The sequence below is a fragment of the Hemiscyllium ocellatum genome, chromosome 21, assembly GCF_020745735.1.
Source record: "Hemiscyllium ocellatum isolate sHemOce1 chromosome 21, sHemOce1.pat.X.cur, whole genome shotgun sequence".
In the NCBI taxonomy this organism is placed as follows: Eukaryota; Metazoa; Chordata; class Chondrichthyes; order Orectolobiformes; family Hemiscylliidae; genus Hemiscyllium; species Hemiscyllium ocellatum.
The window spans coordinates 34,117,743-34,142,386 of record NC_083421.1 but is presented as its reverse complement, the minus strand read 5'-3'; the positions used below and the strand labels follow the sequence as shown (position 1 = coordinate 34,142,386).

Below are 24,644 nucleotides of genomic sequence, written 5' to 3'. Positions count from 1 at the left end.
CTCACCATAATCCACAATGCTCAGACCCCAAGGAGATTCTATTTTATGAAACACTGAACACTTTGGGTGCAGTAATCCCATTTTCAAGTCATATCTCACTGTTTGAATCAAAATAAATGTAATGTAGTTTTGTGTCATTGCAGGTTTGTAGTGTAACTATCCAAAGTAATAATCCATAAAGAGAGTTATAAATTGTTTCCAGACTACTTTGCACTAGAGATTTCCACTGCAAAATATCCTAATGCCATACTAATCAGCTTTAGCATAGCTGTCAGTTCATGGAAACATAAAATCAATTATCCTTTACATTCATTTCATTTCATAATAATTTCTGTACCTTAACCACCTTTTTTTTAAAGCTCCAATATTATTGATGTGCTATTGCAGTGAACTGGACAGTGCACTGTGTTATACAATGGTCTTTTACCTCTGGTACTATCCTTCAAATCCACCTTAAACTGAAATGAAAATCTTTTCTGTCTCTGCATTATGGTCTGATATGAAATGAACCTATACAGTCTCATTCCTTTTCCAAAGCTTGGATCTAGTATACAAAATGTTTTCATCTTCAGTTGGCCTCAGCAGAGCCATGGGGTAGATAGTGTGAGAATTTTCACCCTGGTGTAATTGGTACTTCTGTGAAGTTGAGTCCAGAGACTGTCAGGCTGTTGTGTTGGTATGTGGAAGATGCAAACATTTAATTCTCCAAATATCAACAGGCAACGTTCTCTTGATCCATTGCCAGAATCATTCTGCAGACATGTGTGCTTATTGGCAGACAATGAGAAAAGATAACTTCACTTCTCAAGCCCGCTCCAACACTGTCAGTGTGCAGTTTATTGTTGACTTTTCCTTATCCATTTAATGTCTCGAATCTCATAGAATCTTACAGGACAAAACAAATCCATTTAAACTGTGTCTGTGCAGACCCTTTGATACAGTTTTCCAATTTAATGACACTCCCCTATTAAGGAAAGAGAGGTATCTTTTCTGACCGGAAGTCAATAATCTTTGTTCATACACAACTCAGGTGCTAAACACTTCGATGAACATGCTGTTAGGAATTTGCCAGATTACATAAAATGGTAATAAAAATTAACAGGAGCAAGCAAGTCAATGCAGTCCTCTGCCATTTATGTGTGTAATGGTAATCCCCGACTGTTTTTCCAATGCTTCATTTAAGCTGTCCATGTTCTTGGTCCTGTAACTTATCAGCAATAATTACAGCCAACCTCCCTTCAAAATGAAAAAGGCCTCAATTTACAATAGTTTCTGTGCTTCCACAGCATGGTTAGGAAATATTCTTGAAAGTGCTGTTTATGTAACACACATGGAAATTATGGAATGAATTAGAAAGGAAAATAACTTGCATTTGTATGCAATTAGTTATTTAATTAAAACAAAACATTTTGTCATGGTCTATGTTACACAGAAGTGTAATTGCATTAGTTTTAGATTAAAAACACGATTGTTCTATATTGAGAGAAATGATTTGGTTATCGTGTGCAAGAGAATTGCAGCCGGAAGAAGGGCCCATCTGCTACTGAGGCAAATGTTTATACTAGACACCCCTCAAGTATTACCCCACATCACATCGTGTGTTCCTATTATTTAAATATTGGCAAGCAAGAGAAATCTCAGGGGTTGGTATATCTCTCTCATAAACACAGTCTTGCAAAATGGAAAAACGGAGTTTGGGAAACAGGTTTATCGGTACAAACCATTAGCACACATTAAAATTTTATTGAGTAGGAAACAGGTCCTCAATTGCACTCCTCCTCTATGCATTTCTCAACACTGACAAGTGAGTGACATCATACGGGTTGTTCCAATCCTTTAATAAATCCACATTTGGGAGTCTGCTTATCAGTAAATTGTGAGAGGTGACTAGAGACCATTGCCAGACAGCAACAGTTCAGGGACAAGGTAGCAGCTATGACCAGAATCTTTAGACTTGTTGCATTAATAACAAGAAAATATCATTTCCACTTGTAGCTGTGATATTGGAACGATGGCAAAACGCCTGCATACAACTCAAAGTGAAAAGCTCAAAATGAACTCTTCAGTGCATGATGAGGTTAAAAAAGTTGTACACAGCAGGCAGTGTGACAATATTTCACGCTTTCATGTGTCATAGATACTGGTATGTAGCCTTACAGTAATGATAACTATCATAGAATGCCTACGGTGTGGAAGCAGGCCATTCAAGCCATCGAGTCCACACTGTACCCTCCGAAGAGGGTCCCTCCCAGTCGTATTTGATCATGAGGAGGAAGATCAAAACCTTGGCACGCGATAGATTTTTTTCAGCAACAAAGGAGGGGAAAGAGGTAAAAAGGTTTAGGAAGGAAATTCCAGGGATTGGTAGTTTTCAATACCTTGGCTTCTCAATCTTTGTTTCTCAACATCTCAAAAAGTGCCTAAATATTTGCGACAGCTACTAACTGTATCATTATGGTACCGTGTGAAACACATTCAGCTGGAACATTTATTTGCACAGCCAAGACACAAAATGGGCACAGGGACACTTATTTAAATTGTTACATGGGATTTTGAGATTTTGAGATGTGTTGCAACAACAGTCCATGATTCTTTCGTTCATTTACAGTGACCGAATTGATCAAAGACAATGGAATTAAAGATTTGGTTGCTTTGCAGTTCCATGCAGCTTGTCTCAAAAAACACAAACCAAAGGCTGCATTGATCTTGAATGATTTCAGAGATTGCTAATATCCAGAATTCCTTCAGTGTACTTAATACAGAAGGTAATAGGAAGAATGCAATTTGCCCCGATTCAATCCCCACTCACAAATCTTTCTAACAGTTCTTTCCATTAGCAGTATTGAAAGGTGTTAAGGAGAAAGTGTCCTGTGACATCTAAATGTCTTGAGGCAAAGAGAAAGTACAGAAGTTGGAGATAAATTTGCATTTGGCAATTGGTTTAGAAAAATATATTCCAGTAGTACCTACATTTGGTCTAATGTGGTGCAGTGGGCAGAAAGCTAATGAGATGAAATGCTTGCCAATATGGAAATCCAGGTTGAGCAGTATAAACAGACACATAAAGCAAGGTGGATCACTGCCTGCCTCTGTCAAAGGACATGCTGATTGATGCCAACCATATTGCAATCAAGAGTTTTATTGAATTTGCATCATTTTTCTTATTGAATGTACTGACTTTTTAAAAATATTTGTTCCTGAGGTGCAGTCCAAAACCCTTGCAAGTTGACCACAAGGCAACGAACAAAAGTACTATGCAGGCCTTGAAGGACTTAATTAAACCAGTCCAGCTTTCCCTACAATTCATGGCTACTTACCTAGTGCAGATTTGTAAAATATTCAAATGGGGTAAATGAGATTTGAACTCACCACCTCTGGATTGTTATAGTCCAATGGCTGAACCCCCAGACATCAATGCTTTGATATTTCTGTGCCACGAAAGGGAATAAAAATCCCTCTCGTAAATTACTACCATTCATTTACCAGAAACTATTTTAGCATACAGAAGCTTTTCTCCTGAAAGCCCATTGTTTCTTAATGTTGCACCATCAAATAGCCCAAGGGCATCCAACACACGTTGGATTGGTGGTGTCAGACCTGGGTTATGAATGCAATATCTTGATTCCATATTCTACAAAAGATCTTCTACAGCTAGAACAACAAAGGGAGAAACAGTAATTCATTTCACACACAAAACTGTGGAATGTTTTAGCAAAAGTAGCTATTTTGACAGATGCAGCAATAGTGCTTGAAAAGGAATTGAGTGATAACCAGCAAAGGCAGAATGTAAAAAAAAAGACATCTGGAACAGCAGGGAGAGAGAATTAAAGGTGACAGCTCCATTCAAAAAGCTAACACTGGCAAAGGTCCTTCTTGGTGTAATATCTATCATTACATGCATAGACTTTATTACTGTCACATAGGTTTAGACATCAAGGATACAAATTGTAAATGCAGCAATTAAATAAACAGTTTTCAGGTTTCTAATACTGAATGCTGTCAAGTTGACAAACCTGTTGATTTTGCCTTATATTAAAAGTTATGCTTCTTATCCTCATCATATTCCAACAGTAGAATCTCTCAGCAATATCAACGGAGCACCACACTTTGTGTAACTTAGAAGGAAATGACCAATCCGTCATTAAAAAAAACAGATTCAGAACTAAAGATGTACTGCTTAAGTGTTTCAATCAACATTTATATCCACGATGAATCATTATTTTGCTAAGCTTTCTTTCCCTTCTACAAAATGTGTGACACAGTGTGTTTTAGTGCTGTCAGTTCACTTCTGATATGCTTAATTCATTACCTCAAACTGCCCAACACTGAACCCCATCCTCAGCCAAATCAGTAATCATGAGCATTGTGCACTGACATATGCGGTTTAAAATGTTCTCCCAAAGATCCGAAGAACAAAATCAATTATTGTATTGCTGAGTGTTTCTCCCTTGTCATTGTGCATTACTTAAATGCTGGACAAACCAATTAATTAGAGGCAAAAAAAAATGCAGATGCTGGAATCCAAAGTCGATAAGCAGGAGGCTGGAATAACACAGCAAGCCAGGCAGCATCACGAGGTGGAGACGTCAACATTCCTGAAGAGTTTTATCCAAAATTTGATTTCTCCACCTCTTGATGCTGCCTAGCTTGCTGTGTTCTTCCAGCCTCCTGTTTGTCTACTACTGATGAACCATTTAATAACAGATTAGCTGACCTGCCTTCCTCAATACCTCCTTGCTTGCTCCTCTCTTCATAAACACAGATTTACCCAAAGTCTTCAGTCCTACTTGTGGTCCTGTGCACCTATTAGTCCTCTAACCTTGATAACTTAACTAACTTCACCTCATTGTGAACAGTATCACATGAGGTGAAGTTATCACATGTCTGCGTGGGTTTTCTCCAGATGCTCCGGTTTCCTCCCACAGTCCAAAGATGTGCAGGTTAGATGAATTGGCCATGCTAAATTGCCCATAGTGTTAGGTGAAGGGGTAAATGAAGGGGAATGGGTCTGGGTGAGTTGCTCTTCAGAGGGTTGGTGTGGACTTGTTGGGCCGAAGGGGCTGTTTCCACACTGTAAGTAATCAAATCAAATCAAATCAAATATGCACTGGATTGAACATTGTAGCCTAGAATGCATTGTACTTTCAGTGCTATTTGCTTAAAATCAGTCACAGGAATGTACACTGTCACAAATTGCAAGTGCAAAGTATCTCCAATGTAAATCAAGCTTTCAAAATGTTTTGCACTGGTTAATAAAATATCACATTGGAAGATTATTCAACCACACACCTAACCATGTCCCAAATTGAATTAATCAGCGTTGCAAGTTGCCACTAATTACACATATTAATAGTATTTCAAAACAAGAATTTCAAGACGAAACACAAGAACTCTAAAAATAAGCTGGTGATTTTATTCTTAGACACAAGGGCACTAATATCCATATCTAAAAATCATTTCTGCATTTAAAATAAAATTTACAAAGCAATTGTACCAATATAAATAGCACAGGTCCTCTATAGTTTTGGATAGCCAGTTTTAGATTATTCAATTTGGCTTATGCTCATATAAACTAGACACTCTGATAAATTTTGTTAGATATTGCAGTCAAACTCCACCATGTTACCACTTTTAAGTATATGGGCAGGCTATTTAAAAACAAAATATGTAATTTTGGAAATCTGTTCTAAAATGCAGACTAAGTGTTTCTGCTTATGGCAGGATTTTATGCAAATAACTTCAAGTAGAAACATGAAAAAGATACACTTTTCAAAACTGATAGAATTTACTCTCAGATTACCAATTCTATCCAAAACTGAAATCCAACGCCTATAAATTATACTTTGCACATATACCGAACTTAAACTGATGTTATATTCTGCAAATCAAAAGTTACATATCTCATATATGTTGCTTTGTCTAAATGGTAATACGAAAAGAAGATGAAAGTGATACACAGAATTGAAGAATAAAATGCAATTTTCAATTTAAATTAAACCATTTCCACTGGTTCTTCCACAAGTTCTAATAAGAGTAAAAAAAGAAATTATAAGAAATCTTTGATGGATATTTACAATCACAAGAAATCTTGGATAGATATTTACAATAAAAGCACTCCCACTACATCTTTTCCTGCCAAACAGATTACAGTTGAAAATAGTTCACAGTTAAAGAAAGCAAGAATTTGCGGTTCATGACTTCAACAAGTTCAGGATGTCTCAAGTATTTTACAGTCAATGAAGTACTTTTTGAAGTATCGTAATGAAGGAAATGTGAGAGCCAATTTTCCTACAAGCAGCAACCTGATAATGACCAGATAATTTGTTATTGCAATGTTAATTGAGGAATAAATATTGACCAGGATCCAAGGGATAACTTCCCTGTTCTTCTTCAGCATGATTTGGAGATGCCGATGTTGGACTGGGGTGTACAAAGTTAAAAATCACACAACACCAGATTATAGTCCCACAGGTGTAATTGGAAGCACACTAGTTTTTGGAGCGACAATCACCTGATGAAGGAGCGTAGCTCCGAAAGCTGGTGCTTCCAATTAAACTATAACCTGGTGTTGTGTGATTTTTAACCTTCTTCAGCATAGCAGCAAAGGATCTTTCACTTCACCTGAAAGGGCAAACAGGGCCTTTCCTCTCGCAAAAGCTGGTTAAATAGAAATTATTCAAATCCTCTATTGACACTCTAGTTTATGAGAACAAAAGCAGAAATATCTTTAATTCAGTTACTTCATGAAGAACAATGAGTGAGATAAACAGAACTTTGTAAAGGAAGATAAAGGAATTTACATAAGAGAAATAGAAAGCAAAAATGCTCGGAAGTGTTGTGGAGAGACAAAAAGATCAGATTAATATTGAGGTGACGCTTCATGTCAGAAATCAGAATAAGACCTTACATTATGTACTTTGACAATAACCAAATTATTTCTATTTCCAATGCAGCAAAAATGATATGGTTGCATTGGCTAGGTAGGAACAACACTTTATTTGAAAACTAAATCTTTCTAAGAAAAAAGCACAATGAATGTTCTCATTCCTGGATATAGAACAGCTTCATCTCTCTTACAGCAGTGGTCTTACACAGTTGAAACAATATAATTTGCCTCAGTCGTGACATCCAAGGCAGAGAGCATCATATTGAAACATTGATCCTAATTTTGAATCATCAATTGTAATAGATCTTGGATAACTTACAGAAACATTCACAATTTTATGTGAAAATTAAGATAGAAAATATCTGAATAAAATGTTTAAGTCAATACCACGGAACGATTTACAGGCGAAGATCTATTTGAAGAGCTGCAATGATGTCAGGTCAGATCAGCCATCTGATATTAGATTACAGCTTTGATAATACTCCCTGGTGTTGATTCTTATGCTGTGTTCTTGTTTCAGTATGGAGGGGATGTGCTTTGTTTCTGTGTCTGCAATGAACTCAGTGTCACCTTCATCTTTCAAGGTGCTGAGTGGCTCTAATCAACATTGACATGAATAAGGAAATAAAAATTGTTGACTTTTGCCACTGTCCATTTCACTGAAGTGCAATGTGCAGCTGCTAATCAAGAAGTACTCTGTCGTGTTTCTGACTTAATCCTCATCGTGTTGCTTACATGTTTCCAGGTTATGTCAGTAGTTTCAAAACTACCACTTTTCTTCAGCTTAGAAGCACTTTGGGACATCCTGAAGTTGGGAAAGGTGCTATATGAATTTAAGTCTGCTTTTGTTTCCTATTCAGCAGGGCACAGCTTTACTGCTTAACCATTGACACTTGATAGGGCTTCTCTGTGTGGTGTGTGTTCATCAGTCTTCAGACAATTTGACCTCAAATAGCTGCAGGAATAAAGGGTCCCTCTAGTTGACTTTCAGCCAGTCCAATTTTCTAAGATGCACCAGTTTGTCCTGCAGATCCAGCACAAAGCCATATGGTAATTTAGACACAACTGCTTGGGAGGTGAAGGCAGTTCAGTGCAGCTGATTTTGCAATCACTGGCTAATATGGCCACAGCCATTGGGGAAGATGGGCTAGCCAAAAACAATGTCAAGAATTATGGCTTAAAAAAAATATTCAAGCACAGTCTTTCCTCTGTAATTATATTTAATTCTATAACAAGTATAGCTAATGGAATTTCCATAATACTGGGACTCACAAGGCAATGCTGTTCCTTGAATGAGCAGACTAGTGGAATTTGCTGATAATTTTAATTGATCTTTTCTGACACGCCTTTGGAATAGGTGGAACTTGAACCCTGGCCTGCTGACTCAGAGGTGTCAAAGAGTGTAGTGCTGGAAAAGCACAGCCGGTCAGGCAGCATCCAAGGAGTAGGAGAGTCGACATTTCGAGCATGTGTTCTTCTTAAGGAATCCTGAATGCTCAAAACGTTGATTCTCCTGCTCCTCGGATGCTGCCTGACCAGCTGTGCTTTTTCAGCGCCACATTGTTCGATTCTGACCTCCAGCATCTGCAGTCCTCACTTTCTCCCACATTACCAGTATGCCAATTTGTACTGTAACACTGTTTGGTAATGTTCCTATTAGTGGTAAATCTATTAACATATCTTCTCAAAAACACCATCCTGTTTTCTGTTTCAAGGGCCAACAAAGAGATTTAAGTTCAGCAAGTTATCAGCTTAGAGAAGTAACAAACATAATGGACCTGATTACCTGATTTTCTTCAATTCAAAACCTGCCCAGTTGCACAGAATTAAAATCTGCTGTTTCCGCAATCAATTAAAAATCCACTTCAAAGATGGTACACAAATTTCCCTCCCTCTTGCAGAGTGTCTGAGAGAACACAATTTCAAATCCTAGTCTTGAAAATGATTGAGCCAATTTTATTGCTTCGGTGTCTTTAAGAAAATGGTTAGATAAAGTAACTGTCCTAACTGACTTGGTCTGGCTTGAAGAAATGCAGCAGCTGGTGGAGGGAAGAGGGGTGAAAGCAGGACAAACTGCCCAGTTCTTGTCACTGAAACAAGCAAAAAGATTTACAACAGGAGTGTTTAATAGTGCGCACAGTATTCTGCATATTTATTTGATATTTCCCAAGTAATTTTCCTCTGCAAAACATGCATTATTACCCTTTTCATTGTCCCCTCCCTATACTGTGAGTTAAGTATACCGTCTCTAATCTTGTAGCCTCTCATTACTTCAGAATTCTAAAATTAAGCTTTTTTTGGTCATAATTTGAATGAATTGCGAGAAAGTACAGCTTTGTTAACTGTGTTCTGTAATTGTGTTTGGCTGTCCTTGAGGCATAACTTGCCCATGTAAACACAGCTACTGGGCTACTGTGCCATCCATGCACTCCCTTGAAGAGCGAGACTGTCTCTTGGCTGCTCCTTGTACAGCTGCCAAGCCGCAAGTCAGCACTCCGAGTCTGTGGAAAACAGCCCTTGGAACACTTATATATTATAGAGTACTTACAAAGGAAAATTACTCAGTTCCTCCAACGAAATAAAAATCCCCAATGTTCCTAATGAATTTTACTGCAAGTGTCACAATATTTATTGCTTATTTTTTACAACTTTTCCTCCTCCCCTTTGAGTGCAAATAATGTGGTGCAGAGAGAGATAAAAAAGTTGAAATGTGCACTAATGAGACCACAGAAAAAGGAAAGAATTTTTCACATGCAGCAAGGGTAAAGGAATAGCTATATGTCATGTCACGAATACTTACATCTGTGTCAATGGATGTGATGTGAACAAATGGCTCAAATTTGCCATGGGCACCATCACCGGAGCTACCTCTTGGAATCGAGTTACAGATGAGGCCGTATAACCGCACTGTAATGCTGCTTCTCCACATCACAGTGGATTCTTCTCCACCATGATCACTCAGGGTGTTCCCAGCCTCATCTGCGAGGGTGCAGGTTGGTAAGGGTTGCTGCTCAAGCTGATTCAGTCCACCTCTTATCAAGAGTAATGTTTCATAGCAGCATTCAAGTTCCTGTGCTGCACATTCCCTGAGATACCTTTGAGAATTGCTCAGGGTGGATACAGGGAATATATAGAAAGCAAGTCTGGATTTATATAAAGGGGTTCATATCCTCATGATGAAAAGAAGTGGCGTCTGTGTTTAATTAGTGGCACAGTAGCCAGTGATAGCTAAATGGTGCTTGAAGTGGAACACAGCTGTAAAGTTTTTAAGGAAGGAAACTCCTCGCACGCAGTGTCTCTGATATAACCAGCAAGCAACGCAGCTGAGGATGGCTTGTTAAATCCCACTGGTATAGCCCGAGACAGACCTGATTCCCAGTGCACTGCAAAGCACCAATGATAGCCTCCATGTTGTACTGATTAGCAGGCAACAAATACAATGCTGAGCAGGAAAAATTTAAAAGCAGATTATTAATGTGCATTTATTTCATCTCAGGTGTGCTCAAAATCATACCCTTCAATTTGTAGTATAACAGAAAAAGTTTGCCTTCAGCCTGTGGACCACTTTTAACAGAAGTAACTTCATCATCAGGGCCTCTTTTTGGAAGGGAGCAGAATACTATGAAGCTAATGTCATTTTTGTTCATTCCAGTCTATTGCTGTTTTTCTTTTCTTTCTATAAACAATGAGGACTTATGACTGTAGCAGGGGAATTGTTTGGACACAGCCTGAACAGTAAGAAAGAGCTGGATTAACAACAAACTGTCTCCTATCCAGCTTCCTCAATGGATCAGTTTTACAAGTCAGTTTTACACATCGAGGAGAGATGACATTTCATACCTCAGTGTGTGCTGAATAAACTGATTTGAGTTGGCAAAAGGAGCATTACAGGTGTCCCCATCTTCAGGGACATGCGAGTTCAGAGAGAGTGAGGGAGAAGAAATCAGTTTAGGATTTCTATCCCTTGGCAATGTCACCTGAAGACGTGATTCTATGATATGAAAATTCCAGCAAAAAGCAGGCATCCACATTGAGCACCTGGCAGCAGCAACATTACCTCCATTCATTATGTAAATTGCAATGAACAAATTATTTCGACAATGTGATTACTGCAACCTCCCCCCACCCCACCCCACCCCCCCCACCCCTTCCCTCATGTGAGAAAATCACATCAACCTCTCTTAAATGGTTCAGTAAATGAAATCACAACCGTGCAGAAAACCAACCACTCTCTAAGGCTGCAATGGAAGCTGAAATTTTCCGATGTCTTTCCTGTATCAAATCAAGTTGATTATGGGCAATGTTCCTCAATGTTCTTCTTTATTTGGAGTGTGTGAGTGATTTCTTTGAATACATAGCTCCTTTACTTTTACTTTCCATGATCACACATGATCATTTCAATGGTCTAAAACTGTCAGTTACCGGTGACGATGCAGCTCTCACAGTTAAGTTGGACGACTCGTCAGGGATTGTTTCTTGTCTTAGTTGAACGTCAGGACATAATTCTACTGTTCAATTCTCAAAGTAATTTATTTTATTGTCATTTAAAAGATAAACCACAAAATAGTTGCTTTATTTCTGTTTTTTTTCTTTTTAACTGAGGAAAATAGGTGTATCAATGCATACTGCATTTACAGAAGTATTTTTGCCTTTGATAATATTAACTATCCTTTGTGTAATATGATTATGCCACTGAAATGCACCTTTAGATAAACTCACAAGAAAACTTTGCAAGACAATGGGAAACTCCATCTCAATGATATTAGGGGCTGGGCAGAGTCACTGGTGGGAGCCTGTTTCTAATGGCTGAGACGAAGGGGTCATGATAACAGTAGAAGAATGAGTTATTTAGCTCAAAAGGGCAATTCCTCCAATCAACATAGACATATCCAGTTTAGAAGCAGGAGGAAGCCAGTTAGCCCTTAGGACCTGCCATTTAATATAATCAAATCTGATCCTCTATCTCAATGCCATATTCCCAAGATCTCTTAATATCTAAATGTTTATTAATCTCTATCATGAATACACAGTACTCAGTTTCGACCTCCACAGCCTTCTCTAATAGTAAATTCCACAGGTTGACCACCCTCTGAGTGAAGAATTGTTTCCTCATCTCAGTCTTAAATGGCCCACCCTGTGTCTTGAGACTCTAATTCCTGATTCTAAACCTCCATCTAGGAAAATCATACTCCCTGCACCTAGTCTGTCTGGACATTAGAATTTCATGCATTTTAATCAAATTTCTTAATTCTTCGCAATTCTGGTGAGTACAGGCCAAGGTTTGGGAACTTTGAAATTCTCCACCACAGAGAGATATAGATGCTCAGTCACAGAGTACATTCAGGACCAAAATCACTGGATTTTTGGGGATAGCAGGGAAGTGAGAGATGTTGGGGATAATGTGGGAGGGTGAAGTTGAAGAAGAAGATCAACAATGATCTGACTGAATGGTGGCAGAGCCCAGCATGTTCAACTGGTTCTACTTTTACTGCTCGTTGTTACTTTTCAACTAAAGGCCAAGGTTGTAAACTATCAGATAGGATTTGTTATCTTTGTTTCTTAAATCCTCAAATTAGTGGTGCAATGCCATCCAAGCAGTAGATAAAGTGAGAATTATCATGCAATTATAAAACAAAAACAGAATTTGCTGGAGAATCTCAACAAGTCCAGCAGCATCTATGAAGAGGAAGCTGAATGAATATTTCAGGACCACTGAACCTTTTTCAGAATGAGTCACTGAAATTGGGAATATCCAGTGCTTTATGGTTGGAGCACCAAGATTTGGCACAAATATTGCTCGACAGATATAATTGGCTTTCTTGCTGATTTAGATCCCATTGCAATGGTCTGAAAAGGCAATATAGCATTATGGAACAAGAGACCATTTGACAGGACTGTCGATGAGGAAGGAAAGATGGAGGGTGGCATGTAAAAAGACTTATAAAAAAGCTACAGTTTGGTCTGATCATGATCAATTGTTTTATTAGTTTTGTTCTGTGTTCAAAGCACAGAGTAACAACACAGAGGGACTGACCTCTAAGCTCAATAAAAGGAAGTTCATGTCAGAAGAGAAATCAAAAACATCAGTGCCTGTTGATCACTTCACCACTAACTTGACCAAGTGTTCCAAGATTCATTTCAAGTAAGCTGTGATGAAGGATTACCTATCTGCTGATGAACCGGAATTAAACTCAAGAATTAAGCATAAATTTAAATTCTGAGATGAAAAGAATAATGTTTAAAGATATATGCAAAGAATAGAAATTTTTTGTCCATTTTCTATGATTGAATTTATTTGGGAAATGGATACAATTTATTAGTCTGTAAAGATAATTTCTTTTTTGCAATGTTTTCAGCAATCATCCTGACTGATATCAGCTGTTATCAAGGATTATTGTTCTAAGTGTAATTTAATGTTCTACTCTGTTGTCTCACACAATAGCTGCATACATATTGGCAACTTCAATTCATTATATGACAAGGTAATGGTCTCGATCACTTCCTGGAAGGAGAGGAAGTGTGAGGAAAGAGACAAATACGCAAAACTGAATTCAATGGTCAAGCAGTGTCTTGTGATACAATCTGATAGCAGGTCTTTGCCGTTCCTAGTAAGGAAACGTTTTGAAATCTGAAAGCACCTTAAATAAGGAGAACTTAAACTGTTTTGGCAGTTTTACAGATAGTCAAGTATAGTGCACTGACGTCAAGCAGCTTACTTTATATGGTTAGGTTTTACAGCTAAATTTGAACATTTTCCTCATGTTAAAGTTCATGCCAATGATATGCTCACAGCTATCACAGCACTGTTTCAAATTTGAAGTTTCAAACCTGCCGTACACAGAAATTGGCGAGCTTAAAAACTCCACAGCACAGAAACACCTGGGCTAATTTTTTTCCCCTTTCTAGCCTGAGGCTGCTGATGCCAGTTGTATTGCCAGAGTGCCATCCTGGCCAAAATAAATGCTCTTAACACGAACTGGGCAACAAAGTTGGGACATTCTTGGTCTTTGTGGCTCAGCCACATATCAATGCCCCAATATGGAACTCTGACATTTGTTAAGTCCTAAGCAGAGGGAAGGAATAAACAAACTCAGACCAGACAGCAGATAAATAAGATATTTTTCCCTGTTTATATTACTTTTTACGTATACTGTCAAAACTGTTAATATAACTGCGTAAGGAGAAAATTACAAATTGGAAAGTATATTGTTTGATTTGATCAGTAATTAAAATGAACAACATGTATAATAGGCGAATACAATTGAAGTCATAACTCAGATGTTTTTCAAGAATGATTTTTGCATCCATAAAATTTGTCCATAACCAGCATTTGCTAGTAAAATCTTTCATGATCGCTATATCACATTAAATGGTGAAAGTTTACAAGAAGTACAACTAAACTATTTGACGATGTATTCTCTATAATTTTTCACAACTGGAGCACTGTTACCCTGTTTTAATGAGGACTCCCAGTGCAGTTCATCATTGCTGAAGTATTGAATGCTGAAAGGATATAAAATCCCCTTTGTGATTCTCGGTCCTGATATTCAATGGACAGTCCCTTTCCAATTATCAGGCTGTCACTCTCTCACTCAGGAGATCTGCTACAATCATGTCAGAGCAGCCATCGACATATGGCTTTTTAACCAGCTCAAAGTAACTTAAGGAAGGAAAGCTGCAACCAAAACAAACATGGGTTATCTGACTTGCTTGAGGTGAATAACATAGATAAGTGCAAAAAAAATTCAATATAGTAGTTTTAACATTTTGAAATAGATTACTACAAATAAAATCTCCTTTGTTTGGATAGTAAGAATGTGTATAATGCAATGACCACGGACAAACACCTCAACATACTGCTACATTAATTAACGTACAGCTTATTAAGCCATGTCTATAAAAATCCTTCAAAGAAACCATACACACAAAAAAAATCCACTGTAAATAATTTGCAAGTGGATATAATAGACTCTGCTTTTCCTATGCACAACATAACCACTTTTCAGACTACCATGCAACATATGCCAAAGGCATCATTAAATTGGATGTTGAACAGGAGTGAAGTCCTTTTGAAGTCCCCAAAGAAAAACACTTTTGCTTTTGGAGTCTCAATTGGTAAGACAATTCTCAAGTGGCTGAGCCACTGAAAAATCCAATTGTCTGCAACGGTAAAACAGCTTTTGGGGCTCTTGACCATCTGAGCAGTTGCTGCATAAGACTTCTGTAGGACATTCTACCTCACTGAACTGTTTTGTCAAAGTTCCTTTGTAAATTGAATGCCCTTCTTATGGGATGAACTGTGTCTTTCTAATGAGTTGTGCTTGTGATAGAAGTGCCATCTATCCAAACTGGCGTCATCCGATAGAGGTGGATGTGAACTTATAAGTAACCTACTGTTGCTACTGTAATTGCTACCATTCCAAAGTATGGCTTCATTTTGTTTTATTTCAAGTTAAGATGGTATTCTATGTGAACATTTTAACTTTGCAGGTGAAGCAAACTAGATCCACATAGTTAAAAATCACTCAACACCAGGATATAGTCCAACAGGTTTAATCGGAAGCACTAGCTTTCAGCGCGCTGCTCCTTCATCGGGTGGAGTATAAGATTGCAAGACACAGAATTTATAGCAGAAGTTTACAGTATGATGTAACTGAAATTATATATTATAAAAGACCTGGATTGTTTGTATAGATCCACATAGTTATTTGTAATCAGGGAAGTTTTCACTGGTGTACAGAACTGTAAAATGACCAAAAAATGACCTAGGCTTATGTTGTAAACAAGTTTCCATTGCAGGTGGGGAAGGTGGAGATAATGGGCTTCGATCTTCTGCTCCACAATGATGTGAAAGAACACTGACTGCAGCTCAAAAGAAATTTGGCATTACGCTTATGTTAGGTTGTGTCAGTGGCAATTAATAAAATGTGGTGCTCATTACAGAACAAATTAGAGGGGATGTGGGTGGGGTACATCAGGTGAACAGGTAAGACAGAAGAGTAGAGATCACCTGATTAATAAACATCTGACACTCCAGGAAGTAATACCTAAACTGCCCACATGAGACTGACAAAATTGGACTGCCACCCACAGTTTACATTTTTGCCTGAGGTTACTTTCTATTCATTTCTATAGTTGCTGACCCTGTCATGTAATTTTCCTGCCTTGCTGGGTTAGATTAAAATGGCCCTCTCAGTGTTAGATCAAAATCCTCGCTTTCCACCGTGCTTGCCATTTGTTTTCTGAGGCGTTTGACATTTTGAGCCATGTTTCTGTCACTGAAGGATGGCATCATGTCACATTCTTGTAGTGTGACAGCATTAATGACCTGCCACCTCCAAGGAAGGGTATCAGTGATCTGTGACATGGTCACGGGAAGGTTTCAATGCTTTAGAAACTGCTAATTGGCTGCGATCACCAGAGGAACTGGATGTTGGTGGAGCCGGATTCTAAACATACATCCAAATGAATGATTTCAGCAGTATTGTAGATTTCAAAATAAAAACCTGCGTCAAATTGAAATTGGTGAATTATTCATTCACATAAGTAAAATCTGCAAACGCTGAGAGAACATTTTGGAAGCAAAATGCCACTCAGTGCATGATTGAGTACAGATCAGCTAACATTTTACAAGGCTTTCGGCAAAGAGTGGGGAAGTGGAATGATTTGGAGAGCTCTTTCAAAGAACCAGCATAATGTGCCAATGTGCAATATGATCAGGTGCATTGGGGGTGAAGTGTCATGGTTCAATTCATGCAGCTAATAGCAAATAGCCCCAGTAATTAGACAATATAGAGTCATAGAATCCCCACAGTGTGGAAGCAGGCCATTCAGCCCATCGAGTCCACACCTGCCTCTCCAAAGAACATCCCTCCCAGACCCATTCTGCTACTCTATCCCTGTAACCCTGCATTTCCCATGGCTAATCCCCATCTAGCCTGTACATCCCTGGATACTCTGTGCAATGGAGCATGGCTAATTTACCTAACCTACACAGCTTTATTTGATTCTTAATCACAAAATCCTATGCGCTGAACAAGAAATAAAAAGAAAATCTGCAATTTTAAAATATAAATTAAATTTCAGGTTCATTTCAGAGGTTAATTTTAGCAGTATGACTCTACCATACTGTTATTGAAGAAAGCTGTTTGAATTCTTATTTCTAAGTCATTGTTTTATTTATGCACGGGAAGAAATTATTTGTGCAGAAGTAAGGTGAATATGAAACAACTCTTGCCTGTTCTTTTTTCTTAAAATAAAGGGCATCTTAAAAGTTCATCTTTTTGTTGGGAGTGATCTTTTCTCACTCCTAATTACGTTGGCTATTTATTGTAGGTGGTTCAATGGTACATCTGGGTGCCATTATCTCATTTATCTCAGATATTAGGGCATTAGCTTCCAATTGTAACTTAATATCTATCCTTCAGTTCACACTTGCAACTGAGATACTGAATGTTAACCCATTCAACTATGAACAGCATCACACCAGGGACCATTCCCGGCTTCATTTGTGCTGTGCAAGTCTGAACATCCCAACAGTAACAAAAAGGAGTTGATTGAGTGCATAGATACTTACCTTCATGTAAGAATTGACCTTCATGTACCACTGTGTTCCTTTGTGGCACCACCAAACAGCAGTGGTTTATAAGCAGTGTGCCATGCATACTTGTGTACTCTGAGAGCTGGGCGGAGGTGGGTACTGCAGATGCTGGAGATTAGAGTCAAGATTAGAGTGGTTCTGGAAAACCACATCAGGACAGGCAGTACCTGAGAAGCAGGAAAATTGATGTTTCAGGGAAAAGTCCTTCATCAGGATTCCTGATGAAGGGCTTTTGCCCGAAACATTGATTTTCCTGCTCCTCGGATGCTGCCTGACCTGTTGTGCATTTCCAGCACCACTCTACTCTGAGAACTGTCCGAGTGTGCCATGAAAATTTGGACAAAGGTAATGAAAGTCAATGTAAAACAACCATTGTTTCATCTGAAATAATATTCTATCCAGTCAAAATTGCAATTCATGAAAATTATTCAACCCATTAAATGCTTGGTATAAGTCCTTTGATTCTAAACTATGAACATTCTAAAAACACACGGCCAAAGAGCAAAATTGAGATGACGTTTAAAAAGTGGATGTGCCACTGAATTGTTTGTCTGACTGAAGTGTGCCTTGTTACTAAAAGGTTGGAAGATTTGCGATATCAGCAAAGGCTGGAATTCAAGTCTGAGATGTAACTGGTCTGTCTGTATACCTCTGTGCAATAGTGGGCATTGCATTTACCCAAGATATTGGGGGATTAGCTTCCAATTGTAACTTAATATCTATCCTTCAGTTCACACTTGCAATGAGGAGAATCTTTGTGTTGAAAAGCATATTGAAAGCAAGTGAGTGTATCAGATCCATAAAACAGAAGTGATATTTAATTACAGTCATAGAATTGATTAATAGTACTTACAGCAGGATACTTTGACCACACATGGTAACTTGAAGTATAGAGATGAGAGCTTGATGGTTATATCCTTGAGGGGAAGTGGTGAGAAAACCATTCTTTTAAATTGAAATGACCTGAACTGGAGCATGCAAGTTGGATTGCCAAGTGATGCTTAACAGCATACAAGTGCACAAGTGTACTGCTTATAGCTTATAATCTGTTTCTTCCAATCATGCTACTTTAATGACGTTCATGCCTTAAAGATGAAATGAGTTGTCGAATGAAAATTATTCAAGCAGAACAGACAGTTGTAAAAAGACAGAAGAATAATTCCACAAATGACAAGGATGAAATTCGAGTGGTTTCAATTTCTCAGTGGAAACTTGAGAGAGAACCTGTGCTTCATAATTCATTGCTGACCATTTATTATTCTTGATAACTAAAAAGAAAATCACCAAAGTTCTTTGCCATGTCCCTCTCTCTCTTTCTTTCGGACCCTGCGTTTCTAACTTGGACCAAGCTTCAATGTCTCCCTCTCTGGCTGGGTTTGTTTGATGCTTTCCTATATTTTTTTTTAAAAACATGCTATATATATTCAAGTTGATGTCGTTGTTTGCTTGCTGTTAATTTATGCAGCAAACTTAAAAGGAGGCAATTCGACCAAGTCAAAAAAGGACGATTTGGGGTAAAAATCCAAAAGCTAAAAGAGTAATAGTTTTTCCAAGAACACCAGAAATATCTGCACATCACCTGTTTCTTCGATGGCCCATGGCTAAATGCAATGTGTGTGTTGGGTAAAGAAATACAAATCAGGTCGATACAGTGTGGATCTTATTCAAGATAGAAACTGGGGTGTTGCAACTGGCCGTAAACCTTGTCTTGCCCTGATCCTATGGAACAGAAAATTTACCCAGATAATTCTACAATGAACCCAATTGTTGACAAGAACAGAAGAGGGGATTGCTTCAGTTGCTTCTGAAGACACTTACTTTCTGGGGCATGGGAAACTCCCAGTGACTTGCATTGAAGGAGAATCTTTAAGCTTCCTCTCATCAGTTCCTTTTCTCCAGTTCAGCAAAACAAATCTTTGTCTTTCCTGCCTTGCAAAGTAAAACTTGAACAAAATGGGATGTATTTGGCTTGACTTCACTTCAAATTTTGAAGTGGTGAACTGTTCACAATAGCTGTATGTAGATTCCTGGTCTATCCCATGAATTAACGACAGTGTGAATTTCACTTCCAGTCTGAATCAATGATGACAGTCACTTGCACAGATGGGAAATGGAGCCAACAAGTGTTATGTGAGCCTGTGGATTGTGGAATCCCGGACCAGTATCATGTGTATCCTGCCACTTTCTCATGCCCTGAAGGGACCACATTTGGCAAACAGTGCACCTTCCAGTGTCGACCCCCTGCTCAGCTACGAGGTAAGAGTAGTTATGCTTTCAAAACTGCTGGTTGCATCTGTTTGTTCCCTCTTTAAAAAAAACAAATGCAATATCACAAATGATAGTGCTCCCACTCCCTCTTTGATCCACCAACTCAACAATCAGGAGAGTCACTTTGTGGTCAGCTTTCAGGTGCCCGAGGCAGTGGCCTAACTCTTACTCACTGTCACTGCACTCCATCATTGGTAAACGTGTCAGAGCAAAGCACAAACTGGATGCACTATGTTAGTTCTAATTGATGCATTGTGCACGATTTGGAAGTGCCGGTCTTGGACTGTGGTGGACAAAGTTTTTTTAAAAATCACACAACACCAGGGTATAGTCCAACAAGTTTATTTGGAAGCACTAGCTTTCGGAGCACTGCTCCTTCATCAAGTGATTGTGGAGTATAAGGAGTAACATTGTGGAGTAGCATTGTGCACAATGTCAGCTTATTTAATGCAAATTAATGACCTGGTATTGCCCAAATAAAATCAATTACTTTCTGTAGATTTTACATACTTTCTAAAATCACACTGGAAAACAACAGTGTTTTGGATTGAGATGACTACATCTACTGGGTGTCATGATCTGGGGACACATATGGAAAATAGAGGTTGAAGAGATGAATTCCAGTAGTATGGTGGACACATTACTGACTCACATGATTCAGTCCTGTGGCCCATGAAAGCTGCATTCTCCACTCATACCATCAAAAGTCAATCTCTGTTTGTTCTTTGAAGTTTCATATACATTGTTAAAGTTGGTTAGTTTTAATCTTGTTGCTCCCATCAGGATTTAACCAAGAGGTGAAAATAAAAACATGGAATATACCTGTTTTTGAAAGAAGCCATAAGTTTTTTAGAGGCTAAGGGGAGACCTTAAAGAGGTTTATAAAATCATGAAGGGCATGGATAGAGTAAATATACAAGGTCTTTTACCCAGGGTTGGGGAGTCCAGAACTAGTGGGCATAGGCTCAGGGTGAGTGGGGAAACATTTCAATGGGACCGAAAGATCAACTTTTTCACGTGTATGGAATGATCTGCCAGAGGAAATGGTGGAGACTAGTACAATTACAACATTTAAAAGGTATCTGGATGGATACATGAAAATGAAGGGTTTAGAGGGATATGGGTCAAGTCCTGGCAAATAGGACAAGATTAATTTAGAATATTTGGTTGGCATGGGTCTGTTTCCATGCTGTACATCTCTATGACTGTGTGCTTCTTTATCTGAGTCACTGATGAGACTGTGTATCTGTCGTGGTCGCACACAGATGTAGAAGTGATACAATAAGAAACTGAAGGGCTGGTAGATGGCCATCTTGGTGATCTTGTCTGCCCTTTACAAAATTGAAGATGTCCCAAATAAGGGGTCCTGGCTGTGCAATAAACATATGAATTAAAATAAGACAAAATTGACAAGAGAGCTCAATATAAGGCCAATTTCCGATTTAAGCCTCCACTAAAAGGTTACATATGCTCTCAAAATATTAATTACATTAGGGTTTCAATGGCAAACCCTAAATGCAACAAAGACTGTCAAACTTAAAAATGAGCATCAAATGCAGGAGACCATATAATAGGTGTCACATAAGGAGGGCTGACCCCAAACATAACTAGGATGACTTTTCCTCGAGGAGTTGAGGCTTTATACATTTGTGTGTGAAGGAAGCAGGGGGTGAAAATGAATTCCCCTGCATGCGCATGACTTTACAAAAAAAATAAGAGATTGCTAAACACTTAGCTGATGGAAAACAGCTCGTTGAAGCAACAAGGCACAAAATGGAAGTCATCAGATTTTTGTTTCCAAAAGGATGACATCAGCACGAACTAGTGTAGAAAATGTGTAACATCCAGCTTAAACTTTTAATGATTATCTACAGAATAGCAAAAATCAAGGTCAACAATTACATTTGAGGCTCAAGTCATTGGCAGAAAAAACATTAAATCGTTCAAGTCTTTTCATCGCTCAGTTTAATCTTGACTGATTTGTACATTAGCTCCATTTATTTGCCTTTCCCCCATATGCCTTGATACCCTGATCTAACCAAAATCTACCAGTCTCTTCTGTGAAAGCTGCGGTCATCCTGGCACTCACACACTTTGGTGAGAGGCTATTACAGATTTTCACCACTTTGTGTTTGAAAACAGTTACCTTTACACCACCCAGTGAGGAAAGGGAGCTGTAAAGATCATCCCCAGCACTTGTTGAGCTAGCTAACCCTCAGGTGGTGGTGGGACTGCATCATTCGCCTGAAGAAGTGAAAAAAGTCAGGCAATGTTCCAGTTCTTGATTGCTAACCATGTCTCCTGCTGGAGAACGAGTGTGTGTAGAGTTCAGATGAGGACGAGACTGGGTTCAGCTGCAGTTGCTCCTGTGCCAGCTCTCACGATGGACTAGCTGTGCCCTGTGTATATAACAGGAGAACATGGGGCCATGTTGGGGGATTGGAAAATGCAATGAATTATGGACAGTCAGATATCTTCCCATCAGTGACACAAAAACTTCTTCCCTCAATTGGGCAGAACAATAAATTTGCCCTTTGAATTACATAGTGAGGTTCAGAGACTCCATATCAGCAAAATCTTCCTCTTCCAGCAAAAGTACATGGAGCTGAAAGCTTATTTTTCCCCATCTACAGCCCCCTTACTATTTTTTCAGTAAATGCTAAAATGCGTCAAGCCAACAAGTTACTTATTGGAACCTGTTAGCCTAAAACAACAATAATAGCTTTTTTTAAAAGTTGTGAGTAACTTTGAATAAGTTATAGAGAGGGTTTGCCAATAAAAACAAACCGTCCCAGGTTCAAGGATAGAAAATGGGATAGAGTTTATGCAAGTGAATGTCTTCAGATATATTTTGTGCTGTGAAACAGTGTTTAGTTGTGGTTTGTAACAGCGTGTACAGGATATGCGTTTCTGAGGAACTGTGAACAATTTGCTTTCCAAATTTGTGTGCCAGCAATTCCAACAAGGTCGCTTTAGTTTTTATTCAATGAGGTTTTTGCCTGTGCCAAAAAAGAGTCTTCCATTTGAAATAATGCAATGCAATGTTCTACAGGGACCAACAACACTCTAATCTGCCTCGACGATGGACTGTGGTCATTCCCCGAGTCCCTTTGTGAACTGATGTGTCTTGCTCCTCCTCCTGTACCCAATGCCAGACTTCAAAGCTCACGTTGTCAGCATGATGGGCACAAGGTTGGTTCATCATGTAAATACAAATGCAAACCAGGATACCACGTCCCCAGCATCTCAAGAAAGATAAGGAAGTAAGTGGCTCCTGGGCTGACACATTATTACTGGGTTGGGAAATCGGTAGTGGGGCAGGGGAGGAAGGGACAATGGTATGTTACTAATGATGCATCCTGTGGGAAAAATATTTTCTGCTGGTTCAAGATATGAAAAGATTACATGGACCAAGCTGCAACAAGGTGACCGTGTGTTACAAAATACGTCTGTACAATTACACAAAATAGACAATAGCAAACTGGTAAATCACCTTGGCAATCTTGGCTGATTTCCTTTTCCCTCAAATTCAATGGAACAAAAAAAGTGAATTCATGTGCCATTACTTCTGCACAACGGCCCAAGATGAATTTTATAATCCCACTGGATTAAATCCAGTCCTATGAACATCTCATTTTCGGTTATAGTTCCAAAGAAGTCTTCCCATTATGCTGCCTACATTAGAAAGCAAGCTTAGAGATTGGTTAAAGGTGTCAGCGTTCTGAACTAATAAATAATTAAGGTTTTCCTTACGCATTGCCTCACAAGAATGTAGAATAACATTCGCTTGCATACTTAATGTAATACCCAGTGCAGTAATGTCCAAAGCACATTGTTTTCGGCAGTTAGTTGCCAGACACGAATGACGTTACTTTTTTTCGATGTGTTATCAGCAATGATGCTAATTTATGTTTTAATTACGATCAGCCACTGGACTGGGAAGCACTGCCAGCTTGTTAAAAATGACAAGCTCCAAACGGCACCAATAAACATGGTTCACAACCAGTAACTAAGCACAGATTTTCTTTTCTGTCGACAATGAAGAAAACTTATTTCTCTTTCTTCAAATATTTAAAATAATTCTGCATGCTAACAGACCAAGTGCACAATAAAGAGTAAAATTATCGTAGGGAGCTGACCAACTGATGTCAGCTGGTTAGTGTTGATCGGCTTCTAGTCCGAGTGGGCACTTCTGAAGCATGAGAGTAATGAAACTGATAGATTGCCTGAAATGAAAACAAATATAAGGAATTTACCCTCTTTCCCCATTGGCTTTGATATGATTTTTGTCTCCAGGAGGTCATTTTACTTGATGCTTTGTCATCCTTTGCAACATGTGAAACTGAGTTTGGATATTGTGATGCTGCAGAACTTGATCATGTTAATTACAGCTAACTTTCATATGCAAACATTGATATGCATCTGATACATAAGTGTCCAGGTTGTTAGTAATTTAGTAGTTACTCGTAGAGTGTCATGCTTAAGTGTTCCTGTGTGAGGTGAGACTATAATACTCTTAGGTCACAAGCTATGGTTCAATTGTGAGAACTTGACCATGTCTCTTAAAGGTAGACTGACATACTTTGACCATGACACCCAACACAACAAGTTCGAGGCTCTTTCTCCATCTTCGCAATATATGGCTGTGGTATTCACTAATTTTGAAAAGGATTTCTAACTACCTTTTTCATTACTTACAAAGTAATGTTTTTGACACTAGTTCTACATAGGGAGTTAATTAAAATGAAAGGTTACACTTAAACCCCATCCATTTTTTTTTCCTTCAAATGGCATGTGCCAATTGAGGGCCTCAATTGCCCATTTTGTACTAGCTGAATTTTAACATGATATTTGGCACAAATGCACAATCTCAGTGGGAATCCATAATTC

The 24,644-nt window shown here is 38.6% G+C and overlaps 1 protein-coding gene across 1 annotated transcript in view; it reads left to right on the top strand.

The window, feature by feature from the left end:
- Positions 1–24,644, top strand: part of LOC132825648 (pappalysin-1-like) — a 326,796-nt gene that overhangs the window by 206,135 nt on the left and 96,017 nt on the right. The window contains exons 15-16 of the mRNA XM_060841017.1: positions 19,559–19,742; positions 22,807–23,017. Of these exons, the coding sequence (XP_060697000.1) occupies positions 19,559–19,742; positions 22,807–23,017 (395 nt within the window). The remainder of the gene's footprint in view (positions 1–19,558; positions 19,743–22,806; positions 23,018–24,644) is intronic.